This window comes from Garra rufa, chromosome 3 (assembly GCF_049309525.1).
Source record: "Garra rufa chromosome 3, GarRuf1.0, whole genome shotgun sequence".
In the NCBI taxonomy this organism is placed as follows: domain Eukaryota; kingdom Metazoa; phylum Chordata; class Actinopteri; order Cypriniformes; family Cyprinidae; genus Garra; species Garra rufa.
The window spans coordinates 8,260,314-8,273,476 of NC_133363.1; the positions used below are offsets into that span (position 1 = coordinate 8,260,314).

General features: G+C 37.5%; 1 protein-coding gene across 1 annotated transcript in view; it reads right to left on the minus strand.

Annotated features, from left to right (window-relative positions):
- The window catches only part of cpne7 (copine VII), a 94,785-nt gene that overhangs the window by 52,757 nt on the left and 28,865 nt on the right, over nucleotides 1–13,163 (minus strand). The window contains exons 4-6 of the mRNA XM_073835681.1: nucleotides 12,637–12,711; nucleotides 1,046–1,129; nucleotides 868–957 (exon numbers count right to left, since the gene is read on the minus strand). Coding sequence (XP_073691782.1) covers nucleotides 868–957; nucleotides 1,046–1,129; nucleotides 12,637–12,711 — 249 coding nt within the window. The remainder of the gene's footprint in view (nucleotides 1–867; nucleotides 958–1,045; nucleotides 1,130–12,636; nucleotides 12,712–13,163) is intronic.

The following is a 13,163-nucleotide window of genomic DNA, read 5'->3' on the forward strand; positions in this document are numbered from 1 at the left end:
CGTAAAAAAGGAGAAGCCTTCAACCCTAAGAACACCATCCCCACTGTCAAACATGGTGGTGGGAACCTAATGTTTTGGGGATGTTTTTCAGCCAGTGGACCAGGGAACCTAATCACAGTAAACGGCACCATAAAAAAGGAGCAATACATCAAAATTTTCAACAACAACATCAGGCAGTCTGCAGAGAAACTTGGCCTTGGGCACCAGTGGACATTTCAGCACCACAACGACCCAAAACACACAGCAAAAGTGGTGAAGAAATGGTTAGCAGACAAAAACATTAAAGTTTTGCAGTGGCCCAGCCAGAGTCCTGACTTAAATTCAATTGAGAATCTGTGGAGGGAGCTAAAGATTAGGGTGATGGCAAGGAGACCCTTCAACCTGAAAGAGTTGAAGCTCATCGCTAAAGATGAATGGGCAAAATACCAGTGGAGACATGCAAAAAGCTGGTTAGCAATTATAGGAAGCGTTTGATTGCTGTAATAGCCAGTAAAGGTTTTTCTATTGATTATTGAGAGGAGTATGAATAATTTTGGACATGCCACTTTTTGTTCAAATGTAAATAAAAGCTGAGAAAAAAAAATCCACAATGATGCCTCTTGTACATCATCTTATTATCTTTTGGGAGAAGCCTGTGTCATTTCCGGCTGAATAAAAGTAACGTTAAGTCAGAATTTGCCAGGGGTATGAATAATTTCGGGCTTGACTGTATCTTTTAATGCTACTTGGAAAATAGAACATCTCAGACATTCTGCTAAACATCTAATTTTCTTCCACAGAAGAAATTAAGTCATAAAGGGACAACGTTTGGAACAGAATGAATAATAGAATGGCAATTCTGGAGTAACCTATTCCATTAATATTCACCTTTAACTTCCTTTCGTCATCACAGCTGCACAGAGAAATGAGAGACACCTTAAAGGGTTCCCACACTGGGTTCAGGTTGTTTTTAATCACCTGTAGAAACAAATCAATATCATTGTATAAACTAAGAATAATGAACAGCAAAAGAAAGATTATTTTCTCATGGGGAGGAACTACTTACTTCAGTTCTGTGTACAAGCTGTTCTGTCCCATCATCATTGATCCGGTAAATCTCCAAGAATGGATCTGACTTGCTGAAGAGATCCTGCAGTCACAAGAGAATGTCAATACAGTGCAGCCATTCAAAAGAGAACATCATGCAAAGGACAATATTTTAAAGACCCCATGGCTATATGAATGTAATCTTCTTTTCTATATTGATGTATTTCCTGCAGCAAGAAGTTGGGTTAGGACAAAGGACTTGTCCTTTTTTTAGCCAATAGCCATTTGCTACTTGATCTCAAGGAGATCTATTATACTTGAAAGCTATCCATTAGCATTCATATTTATGTCAATTGCAGTTGCTCTGCTGGCACAAAAGCACAGATGATTTGATACTTGTCAGTTTAGCTCATGGGCACTCAGTTTTGGATGCAGATTTTTTTCTGAACTGTAAATGTCACTAATCAATCTGACTAATCAATCTGGAAAGTGATGTCTTCACAACACTCATTGACTGATGGCACCACAGTAACGTGCACTAACTACTTTCTGTCATGACAATGCTTTACCAAGTTTAGCATGGCAATATACATGCCAATGTTAATGTGTTGGGTCTTGGCGGAACAGATCTGTTCCCAAGATTTGCTACTGCCAATACATTCACAGACATTCTGCTGTGAGTATGTAAGATATACTGCTGCTGCACATATAACATACAGTGCTGCTTGAAAGTTTGTGAAACCTTTAGAATTTTTTATATTTCTGCATAAATATGACCCAAACATCATCAGATTTTCATATAAGTCCTGAAAGTGGACAAAGAGAACCCAATCAAACATTCTTTCAAAGTTTCTTGTAAATGCTGATCAGTCCTGCATAATAACATGTATGAGTTTTAGCCCGTTCCTTAGTGCAGAACCACTTAAACTCTGTGATGTTGGTGGGTTTCCTCCTATGAACTGCTTGCTTAGGTCCTTCCACAACATTTTAATTGGATTAAGGTCTTGACTTTGACTCAGCCATTTCAAAACATTAACTTTGTTCTTCTTTAAGCATTCTTTGGTAGAATGACTTGTGTGCTTGGTGTTATTGACTTGCTGCATGACCCACATTTTCTTGAGACTCTGTTCTTAAACAGCTGCCCTGACGTTTCCCTTTAGAATTTGCTGGCATAATTCAGAATTCATTGTTCCATCAATGATGCCATGCTGTCCTGGCCAAGATGCAGCAAAACAGGCCCAAGCCATAGTACTACCACCACGTTTCACAGAAGGGATAAATTTCTTAAGCTGGAATGCAGTGTGTTCTTTTCTCCAAACATAATAGCTTCTCATTTAAACCAATAAGACTATTACACGTTCTGCTTTGGAGTGATCTTTGTTGGTCGACTACTTCTCGGGAAGGTAACAGTGGTGTTGAATTTTCCCCCTTTGTACACTCTGTCTGACTGGATTTGTGGAGTCCAAACTCTTTAGAGATAGTTTTGTAACCTTTTCTGTCCTGGTGAGCAATATTTACTCTTTTTTCTGAGGTCCTCAGTAATCTCCTTTGTTCGTGGCATGATTCACTTCCACAAACATGATCAGACTTTGATAGATCCCTGTTCTTTGAATAAAACAGGTCACATACTGACATTTGAAAACACATCCACACAGATGGACTCTAATTTCACCATTAAATTAACTGCTAATCCAAGAGATTCACATACTTTTGCAATGCACAGATATGTAATACTGGATCATTTTTCTCAATAAATAAAAGACAAAGAAAATATTTTTCTCTCACTTGTTTGATTAGGTTCTTTTTGTCTACGTATAAGACTTATATGAAAATCTGATGATGTTTAGGGTCATATGTATGCAAAAAAATTCTAAAGGGTTCACAAACTTTCAAGCAGCACTGTATATGAAATATAACATACATGACATTACCCTGTAGCAGATCTATACAGGTGGAGCTAGGGAAGGTGGAGGGTTTCTGTACTGCAACTGCAAGCATGAGGCAAGTATGTAAATGTTGAGCAGCAAGCTCATTGGCTGCTATTGTAAAACAGAAACAAATCAGCTGTCCATAGGAGTAATGATGTGATTATACCAAACTGAGTTAGAACCTATCGGCGCCATCTAGAGTTTCATGACAAACCATTGCATTACTTGAGCAGATAGAAAGTATTTTAAGTAAATACTGGGAAAGTAAGTCTATTTAATGCTTTAGAGCCCTCCAAAAAAATCACTTGTGTCAATGGCTGTCAATTGAGAAAGATTTACTGCAAATTTCCTTGGCGAAATCCAGTCATTTCAATAAAAAGCCAACCAATCTGTAATTTTGCATGAGTTTTCCCCCACACGGATTTCATGAATTTGTGGTGCTGACAATAGCTACCCAGACTCTATACTGGAAATACATGCCTATACTGCAGGGTCAGAAATTTTTCCATTAAATGTTCCATTAATTTGGTAGCACGGGTATATTTGTAGCAATAGCCAACAATACATTGTATGGGTAAAAATGATCCGATTTTTCTTTTATGCCAAAAATCATTAGAATATTAGGTAAAGATCATGTTCCATGAATGTCTTGAATTTATAGGGCATTTTTGTTGTTGGGTTTTTTGCCCTTTAAGCCCTTGTTAATTTCCAACCTTGCTTTACTTACATTTCTGCAAAACTTAAATAACATATCTGTATGTACAAAACTATGCAGTTTCCAGTTGAAATGAACACTAGAGGCAGTAAAACTCTAACAACTTTTATTCCTTTTCACACAATATAATTTACAGGGTCAGAGTTTCCATTGAGAAAGCATAATTTTCACTAAATTGCACAATATTATGTTATGACCTCAAACGATTTTAGCATGCAGCGAGATTTGAAAACTGATACTGTTTAGCACCACTTACTGGACATTTTTACTTTGAATCTGCAAAACATGCAGTAAGGCATGTAAAATTGGTGTTGTTGAGACGTCAACACAAGCATGTATTTATTTTAAAGAGCCTAGGTTGGACAACACACAATGGATCTTTTTTTGCTTGTGAAATTTTGCTAATGTGACCACACATACAGTGCCTTGCAAAAGTATTCATACCCATTCATTTTTGTCACATTTTGTTTTGTTGCAGCATTATGTTAAACTGCTTTAAATTAGTTTTTCCCCACATCAATTTACACTCCATACACCATAATAATGATAAAGCAAAAACCAGATTTGCAAATTTTACAAATTTATTAAAAATAAAACACTGAAATAAGTACATTGCATAAGTATTCATACCCTTAACTCAGTACATAGTTGAAGCACCTTTACAGCCTCAAGTCTTTTTGGGGATGATGTGACAAGCTTTGCACATCTGCATTTGGCAATTATCTGCCATTCTTTGCCTCACCTTTTCACCTCTCAAGCTCTGTCAGCTTGGATGGGGGCTGGCAGACATTTTCTAGAGTCCTAGTTGTTCCAATCGTCTTCCATTATGGATAATGCTTCTGTGAACCTTCAATGCAGCAGGTTTTGTTCTGAACTCTTCCCTAGATCATTGCCTTAACGCAAGTCTGTCACTGATCTCTACAGGCAGTTATCTTGACCTCAGGACTTGGTTTTTGCTCTGATATGCATTTTCAGCTGTTAGACCTTTTCTGAGAGGTGTGTGCCTTTCTAAATCATACTCATTCAAATTAATTTGCCACAGTTTAACTCCACTCGAAGTGTAGTAACATCTAGAAGCAATATGAATGCTCCTGAGCTAAATTTCGAGTGTCCCCGAAAAGGGTATGAATACTTATGCAACGGGATCTTTTCAGTTTTTTATTTCTAATAAATTTGCACAAATGTTAAAAAACTATTTTTTGCTTTGCCATTATGGAGTAGGGAGTGTAGATTGATGTGGGAAAAAGGTAATTTAAAGCAGTTTAACATAAGGCAGCAACATTACAAAATGTGAAAAAAATGAAGGGGTATGAATAATTTCGCAAGGCACTGTGTGTAACCCTGGGCCACAAAATCAGTTATAAGGGTCAATTGAGATTTATACATAATCTGAAAGTTGAATAAATAAGCTTTCCATTGATAGGATAGGACAATATTTGAAGTTCAAATGAAGTTCTAAGCAATGCATATTACTAATCAAAATTGAAGTATTGACATATTTATGGTAGAAAATGTACAAAATATCTTAATAATAGCTTAACACCCTAAGGATTTTTGGCATAAAAGAAAAATCAATCATTTTGACCCATACTATGTATTTTTGGCTATTGCTACAAATATACCCGTGCTACTTAAGACTGGTTTTGTGGTCCAAGGTCACATGGACCAACAGATATGGACTAAAGGTGACAAAAAGAAATTCTGATTTCATGAGTCTTAAACAAAAACTTTGTAAAGGGAAAATACATATGTGCAACAACACACTTTCAAATGTGAAAATAATGGTCAAGAAAAACACGTTTCATGTGTGTTGCTGGCAATTGTGCTCATAGCTGTGGTAAATCAAATCAACAACATTGTCTGAAACAATCATTCGACATAAGGTTTCTGAATTGCATCTCTCTGGAGAAGCCAGAGGACTTTGTTCCTAAGTGTGTGCAGATGTGAGAGAGAGAGAACGAGGCACAGAGCGATAAAGGAAGAGAGAGAGAAATTGGTAGAGCAAAGAACGAGCCATTTAATATCCCCATTTCTCGCTGCATTAGTGTGCGACATCTCCACAGGGACGCTGAAAGAGGAGGTGCCCCCTCTATCCGGTTGTCAAGGTAACATCTTGCCAGTGGTTTGAGTGAAGACTGATTTAGACAAGTGATTTGTCTGTTGTTCGCATTCATCACATGCATCACACCTCTCACAACTGTCACTGCATTTGCGAAGTTCAGTATGCACCGATGATTCCTGGCTGTTCATTATTCCCAGGAGACATTCAAAGCTCCAAAGAGATGAAATCTTTAGTGGCATTTTGCTTTAACGGATGGCTAAATGCACAGATTAAAGGTTAATTCTCTGCTTGTCTTTGATGATCTGATGAAAGATAGAGCTATCAGTGTCTTCTGAAAAAGACAAAATGCATGCTCATATCTACAGAGAAGCCCATGCGAAGGTACAGCACCAAATTAAGCATTCAAATTCACAGAGAAATTGCCAAGTGAAGAGTCTTTGATAAATGCCACATAACCCAGAGCGACTTTTCGATTTCAAATGCATTAGCGCCCGCTTCATAAAGAGAAATGCCATTCACATCAAAGGCACAGACGTCTCTAGAATGCGTCACGTGCACAAGCTGTCATGAAGTCCAATATAGTTTGATTTGCTAATATGTCCATTCTGTTCACATCATATCAGTCTGTACGCACAGAAAGCCAGCGTTATTTGAACAGACAGATCCTGTCCAAAGATAGCAGCACTGCCATTATTCTGCCTAGCCATTTATTAGACTCCATCCATCCTCTCGCTATGATATCCGGACCGGGATACCGGAGCCAACTCTGGGCTTTGAGGATGAGTGTGAAGAAGAAATGCTAATCAGCTCATGTAACAAAGCGAAGCTTTCACAATGCATGTATTAATGACTGTAATTCCTAACAAACACATGTAAAACATCATAATCTACTGAGCAATAATTAACAGACCCGAGGGTAAAATGTGAAAACACAAGCTGCAATATAAGCAATTACAAGAGAGGAAACAATAAATCCACCCCTCTCTGAAATAGAGCATTAAAATGGTTGGCTGATGAATATGTTGAGGCCGATGGCAGAGATTGCTAGAAATGAAAATGAGAATTTAATTTTATGGCCTTATATGGAATTCGCCACCATTAGCCTTTTAGAATTAGCCTGGTTAATGTTCTGATGGGCAGGCGGACAAGTTCGTCGTTAGGACGGAAATAAATTAGTGATGTGGCAGCGTAGCCTCTGCTTTCATGCATATGCAATCTGCAAAGAATGTGATTGCATATTCTGCATACAGCAGAATTCTAAACAAGATATACTACATCAGCATATGTCTTGAACCAAGAGAAATCCTGCCTTCACAAACTTAAGATGACATGCTGGATTAGCTTTACCATACTGAACCATGTGCAGTTTTAAGTTAAAGAGATGGAGGATTATCTGCAATTTAAGAGGCATGGGACAATCCCTCTATGCGAGGGTTTCTCATGGCATATTTCAATTTGTATATAGATGTTTTACACTGCATAGAAGCTGCAGATATTCTGTGCTTTAGACCCAGAGGCATTCAGGTGGAACAATTAATTTAAACACATTCACAATTGCAGGAAACAATGGATCACATGCATTGATTGTTTTGTGAGCACAGCAGACAGAAAATAAGACGTGTGCTGATTGATTTGTGAGAGAGCTGCTGGAAAGATGTGTCTGTAAAGATGCTTTGGGTGCAGAATTTGACAGGGACACATTGTTAAACAACAAGTTTTGTCATAGCTCAGTGAGTGTGCATTTATCAAACCTATAGTTTTTGAGTAAAACATTTCTCTCCACATTATGGACATCTATGGTGCCCCCGAGTTTGAACTTCCAAAATGTAGCTTCAAAGGGCTCTAAATTATCCCAGTAGAGGAAAGAAGTGTCTTATCTAGCAAAACGATGGGTTATTTTCTAAAAATTATATACTTTTTAACCTCAAATGCTTGTCAAATGCTCAGCAAGATGAGCATTTGAGATTAAAAAGTATATAAGTTGTAAATGTTTTTAGAAAACAATCTATCGTTTCGCTAGATAAGACCCTTCTTCCTCGGCTGGGATCATTTAGAGCCCTTTGAAGCTGCATTTAAGCTGCATTTTGGAAGTTCAAACTCAAGGGCACCATAGAAATCCATTATATGGAAAGAAATCCTGAAATGTTTTCCTCAAAAAACACAATTTCTTTATGACTGAAGAAAGAAAGACATGAACATTTTGGATGATAAGGGGGTGAGTACATTATCTGTAAATGTTTGTTCTGAAAGTGACCTATTTAACTTTAAATAGATCTTGCTCTTGGGTAAGATAAGCAAGCAAACATCCAGTTGTATTTGAATCTTTTCTTTCCTGATCTCATGACCAAAACATATCTGAGGGAACTTTTTCACAAGATGCAAAATATGTACCAATAAGTACATATCACTGCAGTTTCCAACAGAAATAAACACTATAGAGGCGATAAAACAGCGAGCACTTGTAATTGTTTTCATACACAGTTATGATCAGTGTTGGGGGTAACGCATTACAAGATTATCACATTACTTTTTTCAAGTAACTAGTAAAGTAATGCATTCATTTTCATTTACAAAACTTACTTTAGATTAGCATTTGTGCTTCATTTTTCTCATTGCTGAAGAGTGTTGAACTTCTTTCTCCTACAGTTCTACTGTACAGACTACTACCGTTCCTTCAGCCTTCAGGCTTATTTATTTCACTTTTTGGTGTGAAAGGGCTTTTACATTGGCTAAAAATCTAACTTTTTATATTAAAAACAAACAAGCAAGCCCTGGCCAGATTTAAAAAGTAACGCAAAAGTAATGTAACACATTACTTTCCATAAAAAGTAACTAACATAATTAGTTACTTTATTAGGGAGTAACGCAATATTGTAATGCATTACTTTTAAAACTTTCCCTAAATCTGGTTATGATTACAGCTCCATATGTTTCACTTTCCAGTATTGTGCCAAATTCTAACCCCAAATTATTGTCCCTCTTAGTATTAGTAGGTTTAGGGTTTGGTGTGCGGGAGAGGTTAACGATTAAATTTAGCAGGGGGGTGAAAATGGGCACAGCACCGGAGGTAATATGCTTGCTTGGTAGCTCGGCCGGCATGGAGTTGGATGTAGGATGTAGGATCCTTGGCCATAAATCCAGTGAAAAAGCTGAGAGATTGAAAAACAAGCTAAAATGTCATGCTTGCAACTGCATTTTTAAGTCACATTCGCTTTTTGTTCATACTATCAGGCAAGTTTCAGTGTAGTGCAGATGGTACTTTGTTTTAAAACATCATGCAATAGAACGCCACTCAGTGGAGATTTCAACTCAAAACTGCGGAGACGCATACAAAACCATTGTCACATAAAACGTAGGCCCTACCACATGTGCGTTCATCTTTTCCAGGGAAAAAAACAAACACTCTTTTAGCGCCACGCAGTGGACATTTCACATCGAATATGTCATGAAACGCATGTACGTGTTTCACATCTTGCGAAAAAGTTTCCGCAGGTGTCGGCGCCGATAGCCTTGTGGGCAGCGCTCCGGGTGTCCCGTGTTCGAATCCCTACTCGAGGACTTTTCCCGATCTCGCCCCCTTTCTCTCTCCAACTTCGCTTCCTGTCATTTCTGATCTGTCCTGTCACAATAAAGGCAAAAATGCCAAAAAAAAAAAAAAAATTAAAAATCTTTAAAAAAAAAAAGTTCCCACAGGTATGTTTCGTAATGAGATCAGGTTGACTTAAATATATATCAATTTCAATCTATAAATTCTGGTCTGTCAACAATGAAGTGCCGTTTTTGATAAAAGTGCATATGTGCATGAATGCGTAAAGCTAAATATAGTGATAAAATAATGCAAAACAACAAGGAAAAATAGTCCTCAGATTAGATGCCATGTTTGTTACAGCAGCATCTCAGTGAAATTACAGTACACTGTGAACAAAGGTACATACTGCATATTAATGTGATTTCAAAATGACTGTCTTTTGTTGTTTTGTTCAAACGAAACTATAATAATCTGACATTAATTGAGATCTCTAATCGATTACTCGATTAGTTATTATTCCACCATCTGTGTATGAGGTCAATACCAACAATCCTGTATTGTTACATCAACATGGTTCACAAGACAGAGATATGGCCGTATTTTTACAGTTTCTGGAACCAGTATCTACAGATTGGGTAACTATCTAGTTCATTTCTTCGAAAATTCATCATACTACTTAAGCTGTGAGGTACGTTAATGTATGGGAAATGCACCCCAGGTCAAGTGCTTTCCTGTGATTTGAGCTCCATTAGTCTTCCAGAAATGTATGTTATGGTAAAAATGTCTCCATTAATCAACTTGCCATGTTCAACAGACTTCCAAATATAATCTTTATAATAGACTTCCTTTCTAAAATATACAGATTTGTAAAATAAAAGTACTCTAAATATGCATAAAATGTCATCGAGATAGCAGTGTTAATTTTGACAGCAAATTTTGATTTAGTCTTAGTCATAGTCTTCTGACTCAAATGCTGTTTAGTTTTAGTCATATTTTAGTCATCTGAATTTATTTTAGTTTTAGTCTAGTTTTAGTCAGCTAAATATGATAAGATTTTAGTCGACTAAATCTACAGTAGATTTAGTCGGCTAAAATCTAATGGGTTTAGTTACAGTGTAATGCATTTATTAAGCATTTCTCTAAAATTACCAAACTCATTGTACAGGTTTGATATTAAAGTTTTATCATGATAGACACAGATTTAACATGCAACATGCCTTTATACTGAAATTGGTAACACTTTAGAATAGGGAACACTTATTAACTATTAACTACGACTTTTCCCTCAATAAATTCCTAATTTGCTGCTTATTAATAGTTAGTAAGCTAGTTGTTAAGTTTAGGTATTGGGTAGGATTAGGGATGTAGAATAAGGTCATGTAGAATACGGCATTAATATGTGCTTAATTAGTACTAATAAATGGCTAATATTCTAGTAATATGCATGCTAATAAACAACTAGTTAAGAGACGGTAAAATAAAGTGTTACCCTGAAATTAAATGAAACCACTTCTCATAAAGAAACCAGAACATTTTCTTCTTTTCAATGAAATACCAATTTTTCCATTTGTCTGCACTTCACTTACTCCCAGATATTGACATTTTTGAAAGTTTTATGAGATGGGCGGCAAATGTATGCTAGCTTATGTCCTGCTGGATAAATCAACATGCAGATTCGTTCTGAATGAATCTGTTCCCAAATCGTCCCTCTATAACATTTTAGTTTCGTTTTTATTCCTTGACAAAAATGTCAGTGGATTTTTGTCATAGCTTTTGTCATTCAAAACGATTTTTTGTTTCGTTATTGTCTCGTTTTCGTTGGTGAAAAAATTTCGACGAAAATTATTCATCAACAAAATTATCACTGCGAGATACTGTGGGAAAATATGAGAAGAGAAATATTCTTTGTTTAAAATATGCACAAATTTAGAGGTAAAACAATTTGTCACTGAGACAGTACACCTAAAAGGATCAATTTGTACCTTACCTTTCTCTTTAAAGTACATATTAGTACTTTAGAGTAGTAAAAGGTACCCTTAAGGTACTACTATGAACCTTTTAGAAGTAAATAAGGTACAAAATGTCCCTTTAGTGATTCTGCCCCATGCAGTAACAAGCTGTTGTATCCCTGAAGGTACAATTTCTGCACATTTTCTTCTGAGAGCGTAACACCCATTTTTCGGCCTCAAGTAAAGCAGGTTACTGCTTTGGTGAGCCTGCAAATACATTTCTATCAAGAGGAACTCTTAAAACAGTGCCATCTCAGTGACAGCTTTTGTAGCTTTTTTTTTTTTGAGAGTGCAGGAATATTGTTCCAGCACTAGCAAAAGATGTTGATCCAGGAACACGTCCTAGTTGGCAAAATCAGTCAGCCAGTGGTTTACGTGGGTGCTTGGGCTCACTGTATAAGCGTCTCCAATCAGAATCACAGCCTGCGCTTTTTGTTCTGGTACAGATGCCAAATAGCATGTCTGTCTCACTGTAAAAAGATGAATAGACAATATATTGATTTTCCCACCTAATGTGGGGTTGAGGGGATGTGAAGCTTGAGCGAACAAGTCATGACTATCGATTTGCTGTTTTCCTTCATTACACGAGACATATGAATTCATGAAAGTCAGATAAAAAAGGGTTGAGGAACGAACAAAAAAGCTGTGTTTTGAAGATAACCGCTGAGCATAAATGTCGCCCCAGGCTAAGAGAAAGAGAACGGCAGCATATGAAAGAGGAAGAGGGAGATGGAAACAAGAGGAAAGAGTAGGAGAACCAGATGAGATGAGTGCTGAGAGTAGGACGAGGGATGCAGAGGCGTTTGTGTACTGTGCGGCAGCGCAGCAGGAAGTGCAGACACCTGCAGAACTACAGGGCACGGAGAGAGCTGCACCGTGGGCCGCGCTGTGTGGGAGAGGCTGTTTGCACACAGAGAGTCAGTCAGCCACCCTACGCTCCCTCAGCGATTCAGCTCCGTTAGCTTTCACTATCCAGAGAGCTTCCATTCTCATTAGGAAACCTCAGCTGAATGAACAGGGTTACAAACATTATGCTGAAGCCAAAAAAAGAGAGTGGGATTTTATGAAGCCACAATAGCCCTAATGGCTCTTAACGTGGCTGATATTGAGAAGCCAAAAACATTAAAGGCGAGTTGAAAGGTTCTTTGGCAGCTGCAATTATCGGTTTCAAAGGGTCAAAAATCACTACTTTACAAACAAAGAATATCATTTTCGGTCACTAGGTATACTTTAAAACCAAAACACATTGAGTGTGAACTCTGGTGAGTAGTTCATGCCTGGCAATCTGTTTTTTTTTTTTTTTGTTTGTTTGTTTGTTTGTTTTTTGTTGCTTTTTGTAATGGAAAAAGAAAAACATCACTCCTTACCTTATCATCTAACTTCTTGGCACAGAAGGAAAGCTCCACGTAGCCATTGTTCCCAGAAATCTCTTCTGCGTGAATCTTGGGAAATAAGAAAGAGATTAGCTGAGACTAAAGCCAACATACTTTTATTATTTGTACTCTATGTGGAAACCTGGACTCCACATCTATATTTTACTCTTTAAGTAGCTTATTTCACAATCTTTGGCACTGAATTCTATCGATCTATCTATGCATACATCCATCTGGCCAACCCATTCATCTTTCCGTCCTTTCACCCATTTTCCAATCCATCCCATCCAATCATCTGTTTATCTGTACATCTGTTAGCCCAGACCATTCATCCGTTTGTCTATCCAACCACCCAGTCCAGCTGTCCATCCATCTATCCATCCTGCTGCCCTTTCATCCTGTCCATGCATTCATCTATCGGCCATTCTATTCATCAGTCTGTCTATCCATTCATCCATCCTTCCAGCCCATCCATCTGTCTGTCAATTCACTCATTCCTCCACCCATCCCATTCATTCATC